Here is a 15,492-nt window from a genome sequence, read left to right as displayed (position 1 = left end):
CCTGTCCCCCTCTCTCTCTCTCTCTCTCTCTCTCTGTGTTCTCTGGAAGAAAGAGGTTTATTTTGTGTTGTTTTTAAAATGGGCTGTTCCATCTCTACATATTGATAGTTTACTGGCTAAGCCTTCTGTACTCATTTGGATCTCACACGGTCTTCCCGGGCCGTATTAAGGGGGAGTTCTCCATTTGGCGCATTTGGGAAGTGGTGGAGCTTTAAGAGGCAGGCAGAGTAGTAGGGAGCCTTGTGAGTACCGGGGCAGGCCCTGGAAGAGGGCTGGGAAACCCCTGTTTCTCCATTTTCTTTTTTTTTTTTTCTTCACCCTCTGGGAGATTCTGTGCCACCAAACACTTCGACCACGTGTTGCCACAGCCACAGAGCCACAGATGCAACCGGCCCACGGACTACCACTCCCGGGCTGTAAATCAAAATAAACCTTTTCTTTATAAAAATTGACTATTTCAGTACTTGATATAGTAACAGAAGGCGGACATCCCCTCTACACTTGAGGGTCTTTGTGTATGTGAATGTGGAATCTTTAAACAGTGGTTTCTGTTTCTGTAGTGGGTATCAAGTCTCTATGTTTTAAATATTTAGATTTACTTATTTTATTTGTTGAGGGAGAGGGAGAGTGAGAAAGAGAGAGTGACAGTTACCTGGGTCACTGGACAGAGTTAATTTTCTTCTTTCATCATGTGGTTTCTGGGAAAGGCACTTAAATCACCGGGCTTGGCAGCAAGCACCTTTTCCCACTGAACCGTGTCACCAACCCAAGTTTCTATTTCCTTGTGTGAATTACAAGAAGTTAGTAAATCCTTTTCAAGAAACGCGTCCAGTTTATTCACACTGTCACATGTATCGACATACACTTTTTATTTGTGTGTTTGAAATATATAAACCTTTCTAGGCATGGTGCCAGACATCTACATACAAACCCAGTACTCGGAAAGATTCAGAGTTTGAAACCAGCCTGGTCCACATAGCAAGACCCTGTGTAGCATCTTTTGAATGTTTACAGCAGCCTGTAATGAATCTTCTGTTCCTGATCTGCCTCGATAGGACTGAACCGGTGGCCCTTATAACAAAGCAATATTTGGCTTTGCTGATTTCCTTTTTGAGTGCCAGGGCCTTGAGCAAGATAGGCGGAGGCTGGATCTCTGAGCCACACCCTTGGCTGGTGATTATCTTGACGGTGTATTTTGTTTTTCCTTGTATTACTCTCTGCTTCTATCTTGATTTCTTTTTGTCTTCTATTCCGGATGACTTACAGTTACTATTTACGTATAGGAATGTAGCTTAGGGCTAAAGCATTTGCCCAGCATGTCAAGGCCCTAAGCCAATTCCCAGTATCAAAAACAAACAAACAAACAAACAAAAAAACCCAACTGATTTTTTAAAAAGGTGTTCATGTTGAATTTATGTTCGAGATACAGCTTAAGGAACACATGATAACACATCACAATTTGTTTCTGACTAAGTCGTAGAGAAGAGGCTTATCTTGACTCAGGGCACTGGTCCAGGACTGAACATCTGTGAATGACCTCTTGCTGGCAGACTCCACAAGTGGGGTGGAGTGCCACGTGACCGAAGAAAGGGCCACAACAAAAGTGAGTTCCCAAATTTACAATTTCTTCATCATTAATTAATGATCTAAACGTGATCTCTTCTCCCTAACCCTTACACTCTTGAGTGTTACTATTGACTCCTGGAAGATTGGATTGGTCCGGTGTTTTTTTTTTTTTTTTTTTTTTTTTTGGTTTTTCGAGACAGGGCTTCTCTGTATAGCCCTGGCTGTCCTGGAACTCACTCTGTAGACCAGGCTGGCCTCGAACTCAGAAATCCACCTGCCTCTGCCTCCCAAGTACTGGGATTAAAGGCGTGTGCCACCACTGCCCGGGAATGTTTTTTTGTTTTTTCAAGACAGGGTTTCTCTGGTCTGTTTTATTGTGCTTTATATTTATATTTGCTTGTTTGGGTTTTTGTTGTTGTTGGTGGTGTTTTTTTTTTTTTTTGCTTTTTCTTTAAAGAAATATTTGATGTACATGAGAGTTTACAGGTGTGTAAGTGTGTACACCACTTGTGTGCCTGCTGCCCAAGGAGGTCAGAAGAGGGCACCCAGGTCTCCTGGAACTGGAGATATGGATGGTTGTGGGCAGCCATGTGCGTGCTGGTAACCGAACCTTGGTACTCTGGAAGAGCAGCAAGTCTTCTTAGCTCCTGTCCAGCCCCTTTAAAAAAAAATGCTCAAATTACAATATGACCAGCAAGACCCCTCTAAGTCAGAAACTATACATTTTATTTCATTCTTATGTGTATGAGTATTTCGCTGCATGCATGCATATGACCACGTGCATGTCTGGTACCTTCAGAGGTCAGAGGTCAAACAGAAGCACCAGATTCCCCAGAAACTTAAGCCACAAATAGTTGTGAGCTACCATATAGGTGCTGGAAATCAAACCTTGATCCCCTGCAAGAACAACTGATATTCTGAACTATAGAGCCATCTTTCTAGCCCATTGTTGACTTCTTTTACACATATTGTGTTAGTCAGATTTCCATTGTCACAACAAATACCTCAGAAATCACCTTTTAAAAGCTGTGTTTATTTGGCCTCCTGTTCCAGGGGTTTTTTTCCCCATGGTCCTTTGGGCCTGTTGTTTTTGAAGCAGCGCATGGCAAAGCTGCTCACCTCATGGCTGAGATAAAAACTGAAGAGCTAGGAAGGGAGCGAGCGTCAAGGCATGTCTCCAGTCTCCAGAAGACCTCCCATGAGGCTACATATCTGTGGTGGTTTGAGAACGACCCCCATAGGCTCATATATTTGAATGCTTAGTCACCAGTTAGTGGAACTGTTTGGGAAGGACTGGGAGGTGTGTCCTTATTGCACGAGGTGTGTCAATAAGGGCGGGCTTTTAGGTTTCAAAAGCCTAAGCCAGGCCTGTGCTCACTTGTGCTCTCTTGCTCTCCCCCCCCACCCCACCTCCCGTGGATGAGGATGCAAAGCGCTACTGTTCTGTTTGCTCCCTGCCATGACGATGACAAACTCACCCTCTAAAACTCTAAGCAAGTCCCCGATTAGATGCTTTATTTTTTTTCTTTTAAAATAAGACTTGCCTTGGTCATGTCCCCTCACATCAATAGAACACTAATCAAGACACTTCTTAAATTTTCTACTATTATTTAAGAGTACCAAGTTGTGGACTAAACCTCTCATACACGGGGGACCTCCCCCAATATGCTCGTCAGTCCTGGAGGACATTCCTGTTTACTAGCCCCAGATGTCTCAGGATCGATTTGCATATTCCTTTAGCCAGACCTGAAGTCAAGACCTAACCAAGGACAGTATGCATGTATGTATGTGTGTATTATGTATGTATGTATGTATGTATGCATGCATGCATGCATGTATGTATGTGTAAGTGTTTTCAGTTATTTCTGTATCCCTGGTTGGCCTGGAAGTCACTAGATAGACCAAACAACCTTGAATTTGCCATTTATCCTCCAGCCTCTGCCTCCCAAGGGCTAGGATTAAAGACTTGAGTCCCCATGCCCAGCTAGAGGATGGTGTTCTGGGAAGTAATAGCTGGTCACTGCTGTGCTGCTTCTTGTAGCTGAGTTCTTCTGTTCAGAGACTAGGGAAGCCTTGTCTGGCAAGCATCTTACTCTCCCTGGTAACACCAGTTCAAATCCACAATAGAGTTCTTCCGTCCCTAATCCCCCCCCCCCTCTCTCTCTTTCACACACACACACACACAGAAAGAGAGAGAGAGACACACACACAGACACACAGACACATACATATACATTATCAATAGCAAAATAGCAAGAGCTTCCTCTGTGACTATAAGCACTATTTTTTAAAAAGATTTATTTATTTTATTTATATGAGTACACAGTCACTGACTTCAGACACACCAGAAGAGGGCATCAGATCTCATTACAGATGGTTGTGAGTCACCATGTGGTTGCTGGGAATTGAACTCAGGACCTCTGGAAGAACAGTCAGCACTCTTAACCACTGAGCCATCTCTCCAGCCCCTAGACTATAAGCACTTTTAAGGTGATACATTTTAGTGGCTCTTCAAACCCATGACTTGTTTTTAAGGCAGGTTTAAGGCAGGTTCCACCTGCCTCAGCCTCCCGGAGCACTGAGATTAAAGGCATGCAACACTGCCACCTGGCTTTTTTTGTTCTTTTTAAAATCAACCTGGAGACCAGATTAACCTGGAACTCAGAGCTCTGCCTGCCTCTGCCCCCCAAGTCCTAGAACTGAAGTTGTGCACCGCTGTGCCTGACCTCAAGTCTTTCTCTTCCGTGTTGGTTCTTCTCCATTCTCGCCCCGTCCTTACAGAACTCTGTGCCCTGTGATTTTTACCTCCTTCCAGAATCTTTTATGAGTCAATTTATTCTCTGAAGGTTCTCTCCTTCTCTACCCCATTTGTTGTGCATGTGTGCATATGAGTGTCATTGTGTGAGACTATAAGTGTGTGTGTGTATGTGTGTGAGTGTGTAAGGGGTATATGTATGTGTCTTAGTCACTGTCCTATTGTTGTGAAGAGATACCGTGACCACAGCAACTCTATAAAAGAAAGCATTTAACTTGGAGGCTGGCTTACAGAGGGTTAGTCCATTATCATCATGGCAGGGACCATGGCAGCATTGGATGGTGCTGGAGCAGTAGCTGAGCATGGGCAGAGTATGAGAAAAGGAAGAAGAGAGAGAGAGAAGGGGAAAGGGAGAGAGGGCAGACAGACAGGCAGACAGACAGACAGAGAAGGAGAGGGAGAGTGAACAGAGCAAGAGCACCATATCCTGAACCACAGAGAGAGTGGGAGGAAGGGGGAAGAGAGAGAAAGGAGGGGGAGGGGAAGGGGGAGGGAGCAAGAGAGCAAGAGTGCCTGGACCTGGCATTGACTTTTAAAACCTCAAAGCCCACCCCCCCAGTGACACACTTCCTCTCACATGGCCACACCTCTTAACCTTTCAAATAGTTCCACTTTCTGTTGACTAAGCATTCAACTATATAAATTCTTATTAAAATCACCACAGTAAATGCAAATGTGTGTGTGTGTGTGTGTGTGACAGTGGTGGTCAGAGAACAATTCTTAGAAGCTAGTTCTCTTCTGACATCTTGTGACACCAGCTCATGTTGCTAGGCCTGCACACCAGCACCTCTGCCTGCTGAGCCAGCTTGCTGGCCCTCATTTGTTTGTTTGTTTGTTTTTCTCATAGACTCGAGGTCCTACTATGTTGATAGGCTTGCCTCAAGCTCTACAGCACAAGTGATTGTCCTGCCTCATCACCATGTGGTTGGTGGGAATTGAACTCAGAACCTCTGGAAAAGTAGTCAGTGCTCTTAACCACGGAGCCATCTCTCCAGCCTTGTTTGCTTACTCTTTTGTTTTAAAGATTTATTTATTTATTTTATGCATATGAGTACACCATTGCTCTCTTCAGACACACCAGAAGAGGGCATCAGACACTATTACAGATGGTTGTGAGCCACCGTGTGGTTGCTGGGAATTGAACTCAGGATCTCTGGATGAGCAGACCTTTAATCCCAGCAGTTGGGAGACAGAGGTGGGCAAATTTCTGCGAGTTTGAGGCCAGCTTGGTCTACATAACAAATGTAAGGCTAGCCAGAGCTAGCTAGCTACATAGTGAGATCCCATCTAAAATGAAACAGATAAATAAAACTAATTTATTTTGTATGAGAGGCACGTGGGTCACTGCAGCACGTGGAGGTCAGAGAAGAATTTCACAAGACGTTTCTCATCTTCTACCTTGTCTTGTTTCTGCCACACTGAGTACTCCAGGTTACCTTAGCTTGTAAGCTCCCTGGAGCTTTCCGTCTATCTGGAGATAGGGATGCTGGGATTAGAGGGAATGCTGGGATTAGAGGGAATTCTGGGATCAGAGGGAATGCTGGGATTAGAGATGTTGGCCACTGCAGGATTTCTAATTGTTTATGAGTTCCAAGGACAAACTCAAGCCATCCGGCTTACATGGCAAGTGCTTTGACCCACTGAGCCACTCCTCAGCCTTGAAATGTTTAATCTTGTCTTCTATATCTTGAAATACAATTATTTGGAAATTCATAGTTGGTGTGGTGGCTTATATTTATAAGTCTTGGCATTTAGGAGGTTGAGGCAGGAGAATTACAAGTATGAGGTTAGTTTGGGCTACATAGTGAGACAGAGAGAGAGACAGAGACATACATACTGAGACAGAGAGACAGAGACAGAGAGAGAGAGACAGGGAGACTGAGACAGAGAGAGAACCAAGTTATGACCTTTAGAACCAAGGGCCCTGTGGATCTTTTAAGAAGATTGTCTATACTCAATCCTGAGTTTCTTTTACTTTTGTTATGTTTCCTTGCTGTCTTGTTCATTTGCCACCCAGTATTGGAAAACATGTATAACAATTACTAAAAATAAAATTTCCAGGGGAAGGAGGTTGAGATAGGGTTTCTCTGTGTAGTCCTGGCTGTCCTGGAACTCACTCTGTAGACCAGGCTGGCCTTGAACTCAGAAATCCGCCTGCCTCTGCCTCCCAAGTGCTGGGATTAAAGGCGTGCGCCACCACTGCCCAGCACATTCAGAAGTCTTAAGTATAGCATTTGCATCGCATGGATGAGCTCAAATATGGACCAAAGACTCAACATTAGGAGGTTCGGGAGGTAAAGATGAGCGTTGAAGAAGCTGAGTGTAGAAAGGGCTTTTGGGGCTGGAGAGATGGCCCAGGGGTTAAGAGCACTGACTGCTCTTCCAGAGGTCCTGAGTTCAATTCCTAGCAACCACATGGTGGCTCACAACCATCTGTAATGGGATCTGATGTCCTCTTCTGGTGTGTCTGAAGAGAGCAACAGTGTACTCATAAAAGAAATAAACAAATCTTTAAAAAAAAAAAAAGGAAAAAAAGGTGGGAAGCAGCAATCGAAGGCTGCTGCTGAGCGGCCTCAAGCAGAGGTAACTTGTCTCTGATGGGAACATGTCGTCTCTTCCACCTGCCTTCCTTTGACGTTGTTGATGATGGTTTATTGCTAAGAATCTGTGCTTTTTAGTGCTGGAGAGATGGGCCAGCACGCACATCCTCTTGTAACTCCGGCTTCAGGGGCTCCAACGCCCTCTTCTGGCCTCCACACAGATCAGGTGCGCATGCGCACACATGCGCACACACGCGCACAGGCACACAAATCAGTCTTTTTAAAAAAACTGTACTTATGCCTGACTGTATATAGCTGTCTTGTTTTTGTTCATGCTTCTGGCTCCATTCCATTCCAGGATTACACGTGGAACGATGGGGTTCCCACCTATGCTAACATTTAAGCTAAGGAGCCCCAGTGAGGCCGAGTCCAGGATGGACTGGTTGGGTCACCGAGATAACGGAGTCAAGGGAAGATGTGGGGTCAGAGGTCCCACGGAGTTGCGGGAGGAGACTTAGGTCTGCCCTTGTGGGTCTTGAGTTCCTTCTGGTACCTGGCGGTTCAATGGTAATCCTAGAGGTGCCGAGGAGGGCCTCTGCGTGCGAAGAAAGGGGCGGTCCTTGGTGAGTGGCGCAGACTGTATTTCTGTCCCAGAAGCCACTGTGACATAGACCAGTCTCACCAACAATTTGAAATTAAAGGACTTGTCCCTTGGACAGATAAGGGGCAGATGTCCCCAAGAGCATAGGCATTGTCATGGGGCTTGGGGACAAAGAAAAAGGCATAAGACTGGACTAAGTACTGGACCTTAGTGCAGGATCCTGGGGTCACTCACTAAAGGCCAGCTTAGAGAGTGGAATCTCAGAATAAGTTACAGGGGCCCAGGTTTTCCCTGTTGCAATGTTCCAGTGTGGCTGGAACTCCAGGGGATAATGGCAGCAGAGTCATTTGTAAACTGGAAACCACCTTACCTATGCCACAGGGACGTGGAAATGCCACCATACTTTGTGATCTGTCAATTGTGATGGTGGACCAGTGGGTATCTGGATTTGAGGGGGCAGCTCAGTGTGTCTCCTCACCACCCTTGGGGTTTGGTGCCAACCGATAGATCATCAATCGGTGGCTGTTTCCCAGCAAGTGCCAGTCAGACGAGCCCAGGAATTGATGAGGTAGGGAAGCCAGATCTCTGATTCTGTGTCATGTCCCCTAGAGCCATCCTCCAGCAGCAGGGCTCACCTGTGGATGCCACCATCGCTGCCCTGATCTGTACTGGTGTTGTTAACCCTCAGAGCATGGGCCTGGGCGGAGGGGTTGTCTTCACCATCTACAATTCGTCAACAGGTGGGTCCTCACGGGTCCCCCGGGAAGATAGACTTCTGTCAATCATGGGGCATTCATTTCTTGCATGCATCTTCCCGGGTACCTTGGGACCCCTTTGGACTGTCTTTGTCTCTGTTGTGAGAAGCCTTGGTGGTAGGAAATGTTCCAAGGGTTAGCACAGATATAGAAACCAAGACCTAGAACAAACTGGGGCCATCTCTCACCCCATCTCAACTCCAGGGAAGGTGGAAGTTATCAATGCTCGGGAGACAGTGCCAGCCAGCTGTGACCAGGACCTGCTAAACCAGTGTAGAAACTCCCTGCCACTGGGCACAGGTAAGGCCTTGGGAAGGGTTCTTCCCCCACCCCCACCAACAGACTATTTTTATTGATTATTTGGGAATGTCATATCATGCACCCCAATCACACTTCCTGGTCCTCCTGTATCTGTGCCCCACCATCCCCCCACACCCCCTGCCTCAAAGAAGAAGGAGGAGGAGGAGGAGGAAGAGGAAGAGGAAAGAAAGAAAGAAAGAGACAAATCAAGTCCAATTTGTATTGGAAATGTACTCACTGGAGTAGAGTCAATATTTGGGAAGGGTTCGTCAGACAACCTAACTCATTCTGTTATGGGTTTGTCCAGAACAGCCCCTCTCCCCAAAGGATCAGTATGTCTCATGGACAGGCTATGAAACCCTCTGGGCATGGGGAGACTTGGACCCCCTGACCTTCTGGGGTGTGTTGGAAAGCTTATTTTGGGGGAAACTCTGAGTAAGGGGATGCCCCAAGGGGAAGACCCGTCTTGGGGATCCCAACGGATATGGATTGATGGAACAGGAATCCTGGGTCCAGTTTATTTGAGGGCAGAGTAGGCTCTTGGGTGGGAGTTGGGTAGCCTCCGTAGCCTCGGCTTGGTTCTGTCTGCTGTAACGATCAGTACCCGATGGCAGTCTTTCTATGTGGACTTTAAGATGTATTTATTTTATTTATATGAGTACACTGTAGCTGTCTTCAGCCACACCAGAAGAGGGTACCAAATCCCGTGGCTGTGAGACACCAGGTGGTTGCTGAGAATTGAACTCAGGACCTTTGGAAGAGCAGTCAGTGCTTCTTAACCGCTGATCGGTCTCTCCAGCCGCCCTGTGTGGACTTTATATGGAAGGCAATGGGGAGCCACAAGAGGTCGATGCCAGGGGCATTATGGTCAAGCATAGGCTCCAGAAGCCGGGAGGCCAAGCTGAGCTGAGAGCGTTGCACTGGGATAAGGAAAGGTGCATGTTATGCAGGGACCCAGTGGATCGGGGTTCCTGGGGAGCTCCGGGGCTATGCTGAGGCCCACCGCCGCCACGGCCGCCTGCCTTGGGCTCAGCTTTTCCGGCCCACCATCTCACTGCTCCGTGAGGGTTTCCGTGTGCCCTCTGTCCTCAGCCAGTTCCTCAACAGCAGCATCCTGTGGCCCGCCTTGAATTCCTCAACCCTGAGGTGAGCACTGTAGGGTAGTCCCTTCAAATCCATATCCCACCTGAGCTCAGCCACAGTCCAGGGGCGCCTCAGTCTTTCCACAGCGGGAGGGTTGAACCCTAAGGGGCCAAAGCCCTTTACAAGCCAGGATAGCCAATACTTTTCTGTCTCTAGTCAGAACCTAATTTGGGCTAAAGTTAGTTTACTCCTTCGGCGCTGGCTTCCTTCTGCTCGTCTTTGGGGATGGCAGATAGCCTTTCTTGCTCGGCTAGCTCAGGGATGGGTCCTCCCGGGAGGTCATGGAGTAAACCTGAGACCCCAGAACGGTTCCATAGGCAGGAGTGAGCACCAGTCCCACTTCTAGGCAACCAGTTCCCCCGTGCTTCAGTGCTAGGATCTTGGCTGTTTCCCCGAGAAGAATCCTGAAGATTTCTCTAGACCTCAGCAGGAATGTGAGTGTCTGCTGGGATCTGGTATCAGTCTGAGGTTGCCTCCTGCCCTCTCTTCCTGCTCCCCCCCCCCCTTAGACAGCTCTTCTTCAATGGGACAGAAACCTTGAGATCTCAGGACCCATTCCCTTGGCCTGCGCTGGCCAACACCCTGGAAACTGTGGCCACGGAGGGTGCAGAGGCCTTATACACGGGGAGGCTGGGCCACATGCTGGTGGAAGATATTGCCAAGCAAGGTTAGCTGAACTGATACTCCAATACCCAGCCCTGCTAGGGAAAGAGTCAAGTTCTGGGCTTCGGGGGTTAAAGTCATACCTTTCTTCCAGTACTACGGGGTGCTCCAGAGATTCAGGGGAGGTGAGGTACCCATGTAGTCCAGCCTAGTCGTTGCTAGCCTTAGGGGTCTCAGTGGTCAAAAATCTTGAGGGGCGGAGCTTTTGCACATCTGCCTGTAAAGAGGCTATGGGTGGCGGAGCTGACCATCAGTTTCCTCCTGTTTCCCACTTACCTTCACCTGCTCTCTGCCCACCCCATACCATTCTGCCCATCAACCCTCTAAGGCTACATCACTAGCAGGCAAGAGAAACTTCTTAACCTTGAGACACAACTCCTGATTGTTCTTTGGCAACCCCCATCTACACCTGGAGCTCTCACCATCTCTTTCCAGGAAGCCAGCTGACAGTTCAGGATTTGGCTGCCTTCCAGCCGGAAGTGGTGGAACCCCTGGAGATGCCCCTAGGAAACTATACCCTGTACTCGCCACCACCGCCTGCAGGGGGCGCTATTCTTAGCTTAATTCTCAACGTGCTGAAAGGTAAGACCTTCCCTAGCTTTTCCTTCTCTCCTCCAGCCCCACCCCTGAGAATCTGAGCTCTCAGCTCATCGCAGATTTTGGGGGGAACACATTAGCTTTCTATCACTATAACATATTGCCGGACACAGCTACTTATCAAGAAAAGTTTAGCTCAGCGGTAGAGTACTGAAGAGACATGGCTCTTTTATAACAGCTTTCTTGTGAGAACTACCAAAGAGTCTCATGTGAAGCACATTCCAATAGCAAACTCCTCCCAGTGGCCTATCGACTTCCTATTAAGTCTTATCTCTTAAAGGTCCAGCCACCTTTGAGTACTGATACTGTAGGGTTCAAGTCTCCAATCTCTGTAAATCCTTGAGGACACTCAGGACGGATAATACGATATCTAAGACTGTCCAGGACAGTGGTCAGGACGGTATATTTAGAGCTGGTCTCTGTCTCAGGAAGCAAGAGCTATATTGTACAGAAGGAAGTGGCGTCCTTTTCCTGTGACCCAGTCTCAGGGCACAGGAGCAGAAGGCTCTGCAGGTATCGCGCTACCTGTCAGGTGTGTACAACTGAAACCGCACAGAGAATCATAGCCTGCAGGGACTGCCTGAGGCTTCACAGTTCCGGAAGCTAGAAGACACACAGCAGGTTGCACGCAGGATGGATTCCCTCTAGGGTCTCCTGAGGAGAATCTGCTGGCTTTCCTTGCCTTTGGCTGCATTAGTCTAGACTCCGCCCCTGTCAGTACAGCACAAAGCCGTACACATACTACATGCTTGCCTATGGCTGCCCTTGTGAAAACGTTTATATAAATTAGGGGCAGTAAGACACCCACAGCGGCCTTCTTGCCTACGGGGAGCAAGCACTATGGTTTCTCTTCAGCATATGTAAACGGCCAGCATTGCTGCTGTTGGTCAGCTTTTCGATGCTATCACAAATACCTGTGATAAAACCTGCTTATAAAGAGAAACTTTATTTTGTCACATGGGGTTTAGAGGTGTTGTAGAAATATTTCATCTCAAACAGGGCTTCTACTCGCCTTTGATCATTCGGTTCCTAGATAAAAGACACACAATCTTTATATTTAACTTTTTTTGCTGTTTCTTTTTTTATTATTTTTTATTTTATATGTTTATCTTTTATTGGATATTTTATTTATTTACAATACAGATGTCATCCCCTTTCCCCATTTCCCCTCCCTAGAACCCCCATCCCATCCCCCCTCCTTTTTCAATCTTTATATTTACAATAAGCCTTAAACAGCACGAGAGCTAGGCAGATGTTTACCCTCTAAGCTACTAGAGTCTGTGTCCCCATCCTGAACCCCGTTTTATAACCTGCCATGTTCAATCTGGGCAGCTCTTAACTCCAATTGGCCAGCCCTCATGGCCATATTTTTATGACTCACCTAACTCATGGTGGCTTCCTTCTCTCTCCATCTTCTTCCCCCTCATGGTCCTCCTCTGACCCCAAGCCTAGAAGCCCAAGTCCCACCTATCTCAATTTTGCCTAACTATAGGTTGTAGGCACCTTTATTCACCAATCAGGGATAACTTGTGGGGGCAAGGTTACAAAGTATCACTTGGGTCTACTTGCAGAGTCTCCTCTTTGGGGGCGACCAGGCCTTGGGGCCAGTATTTAGCATTACAATATATAGCAAAAGACCAAGCTTAAATATAGAGGCTTCTGTCTGGGTTTGGTTGGCTCCATTGCTTTGGGTCTATGGTGAGGTGGTACATCGTGGCAGAGGCTTGCAATAAAGCAAGAAGCTCAAGGCTTCTGGGATGTGAGGAAGAGGAAAGGAGAGAAGAAAATATAAGCCCCACTGAGCACATGACCTGAACCATCCTACAGGTCCTACCTTGTAGAGTTTCCATCACTGCCCAGTAGGTCAAGCTCAGAACCAAGCCTGCAAGTGTGCACTAGGGCCAAATGTCACCTTGACTTCAATATGGTGACAGTTGATCTGATCATGTAAGGCCTGAGAGCTCAGTGGTAGAATTCATGGCTAGCATGTGTCATGTTCTGGGTACCAGTCTCAGTGCCGTGTGTGGTGTGTGTGTTATTATTATTAATAAGTAATTAATAAGCAGGCAGCAGAAACAGTATAGATACATTAGACAACGGATTGATTTACATCCTTGGCTTAATGAAGCAAGGTAGTGCAAGACTTAATTGTGTCACTCAGAACGACACTTAAAACTTATGGATTGTTATGAAACTTTCCACTTAATATTCTCCAACTATGACTGACTGCAGGTAAGCCAAATTGTGGGATGTCAGACCATAGGCAAGAGGGGACATCTCTTCTGTGTGGGTCTGACTTATATATGGCATAGTGGCTCATGCCTTTAATACCGGTACTCAGGAGGCAGTGACAGACAGAACTCTGAGTTTGGACCTGTGGCTGTTTGTATTATGTTAGTTTGGGCTCTCAAAATTGTTTGTATGGGAGTTTGTATGTTTGTATGCAAGATATTAAGGGACTCTGTCCCCAGTTGGGTTTGATTGGTAAATAAAGATGTCACCAGCCAATGGCTGGGCAGGGCAGACAGAGGCGGGATCTTGGGAGTTGACTGGGCTTGGGACAGAGAGAAAAAGGAGGTCTGTCATGCCAAGAGAAGGAGAAGAAAGACTTCATGTCTGAGAAGGTGTGGGACAAAGAGCATAGCCACCATATAGGAGCTGGGGCAGAGTGGCCCAAGATTGCTGTCCAACTGGGTCCAGGGCAGCAAGGATGAAATATGGAATTTAATAAATAATAATTTGGGAATATCAGAGGATCGTGGATTAGCCACATGGAGGTGAGAAAATGGCCTTGCCATTGCTTTTAGACACATTAAGATAGAAAATATCTATATACCTATCTATCTATATATCTATATATCTTTCATTCAAGAACCCAGAACATTGGTGTGGGTAACATGGAAGCTAACACCGCCACTGCCACCAAAATTTATTTAATTAATCATTACTGCATGGATCTCTGAGTTTGAGGCTAGCCTGGTCTACAGAGCGAGTTTCAGGACAGCCAGGGCTACACAGAGAAACCCTGTCTCGAGAAAAAATACTCAAAAAACCAAAAACCAAAAGACACCTGATTCCAGTTAGGGCTAACCTACATAAACTTCACAATGCAGGGTAAATACCTCCTCTCGCCGGGTGGTGGTGGCGCACGCCTTTAATCCCAGCACTTGGGAGGCAGAGGCAGGCGGATTTCTGAGTTCGAGGCCAGCCTGGTCTACAGAATGAGTCCCAGGACAGCCAGGACTACACAGAGAAACCCTGTCTTGAAAAAACAAAAAACAACAACAAAAAACAAACAAACAAAAAACCAAAAAAACAAAACAAAACAAGACAAAAAAACCTCCTCTCAAAATCCTCAACATATGTTGCCATATTAATTCTTGTGCTATATAAATCCATATTTATGGATTCTGGGAATAAAAAAATGAGTAAATCTTTTGGGGGTCCAATATTCACCCCAGTATACAAAGAACCCTCAGCACCCCTCTACCTCCGCAGGGTTCAACTTCTCTGCAGAGACGGTGGCCCGGCTTGAAGGGAAAGTGAACATGTACCATTACCTCGTAGAGACTCTCAAGTTTGCCGTAGGGCAGAAGGGCCGGCTATGGGACCCTTCCAGTTACCCAGGGATACAGGTAAGACTCCCGGGAACTGATGGGGTCCTCTCCCTTTCCCTAGAATACAGAATGAAGGGAGGGCCAGGACTGGTGTAGGGAAGGTGTAGGAATTCTTTGTAGTTCTAGGTAGGGATATCCTGGCAATGGTTCCAAGGTGGTAGAATACGCAGATAGGATCTAGGCTTCACACAGGCCAAAGGAGGGCCTTTCTAAGATAGACTGCAGCAGCAGGGAATGAACTCATCCTGCCCTCTGCTCTGAGGACCATCTCTGACCCCTGGCTCCTCACCGACTCACTGAACGGCTCACCCCAGAACATCTCCCAGGACTTTCTCCGGGAGGATCTAGCCCAGCGCATCCGCCAGCAGATCGAGGGCCGTGGTGACCACCACCGACTCAGCCGTTACAATCTGTCCCGGGTCAAGGGCAACAAGATGGGCACCTCTCATGTGTCTGTGTTGGGAGAAGACGGCAGTGCTGTGGCAGCTACCAGCACCATCAACACACCGTGTGTGGGACCTGGGGACCTGGGGGTGGCGTGTGTGTGTGTGTGTGTGTGTGTGTGTGTGTGTGTGCTGGGGGCGGGGCAGCCAGGGCTCAGAGGTGGGCAGGGGAGGGGCGGGGCAGCCAGGGCTCAGGAGCTGGTGGGCAGGCTCTCTCCTTTGCTCCTGACACTGCAGACTCCATTGTCGGAGTTTGGTCTATACCCACTGATCCCTCTTGCTAATCTCTAAGCAGGCAGCCTCTTGCCTCCCTTCTATATTTCTGTCACCAGAGACATCCCTTGCTGAGGAAAGCTATTGCTAGATGGCCCTGAGCCAGGTCCCTGTATGGCATGAGCCTTACTTAGAAAGAAAGAAAGAAAGAAAGAAAGAAAGAAAGAAAGAAAGAAAGA

At 47.3% G+C, this 15,492-nt stretch overlaps 1 protein-coding gene across 6 annotated transcripts in view; it reads left to right on the top strand.

Annotated features, from left to right (window-relative positions):
* The window catches only part of Ggt5 (gamma-glutamyltransferase 5), a 27,017-nt gene that overhangs the window by 5,692 nt on the left and 5,833 nt on the right, over window positions 1-15,492 (top strand). For 5 of the 6 annotated variants that reach the window (XM_028773999.1, XM_028774000.1, XM_028773997.1 and 2 more), the window contains 7 exons: window positions 8,132-8,262; window positions 8,482-8,577; window positions 9,528-9,723; window positions 10,230-10,387; window positions 10,819-10,965; window positions 14,479-14,615; window positions 14,912-15,105. In XM_028773999.1, coding sequence (XP_028629832.1) covers window positions 8,132-8,262; window positions 8,482-8,577; window positions 9,528-9,723; window positions 10,230-10,387; window positions 10,819-10,965; window positions 14,479-14,615; window positions 14,912-15,105 — 1,059 coding nt within the window. The remainder of the gene's footprint in view (window positions 1-8,131; window positions 8,263-8,481; window positions 8,578-9,527; window positions 9,724-10,229; window positions 10,388-10,818; window positions 10,966-14,478; window positions 14,616-14,911; window positions 15,106-15,492) is intronic. The other variant, XM_028773998.1, reaches the window with a different exon arrangement.

This window comes from Grammomys surdaster, unplaced genomic scaffold (genome assembly GCF_004785775.1).
Source record: "Grammomys surdaster isolate TR1022 unplaced genomic scaffold, NIH_TR_1.0 237, whole genome shotgun sequence".
NCBI lineage: Eukaryota > Metazoa > Chordata > Mammalia > Rodentia > Muridae > Grammomys > Grammomys surdaster.
Note: the sequence above shows the minus strand (reverse complement) of the source record. Positions and strands in the feature narration are given on the sequence as shown.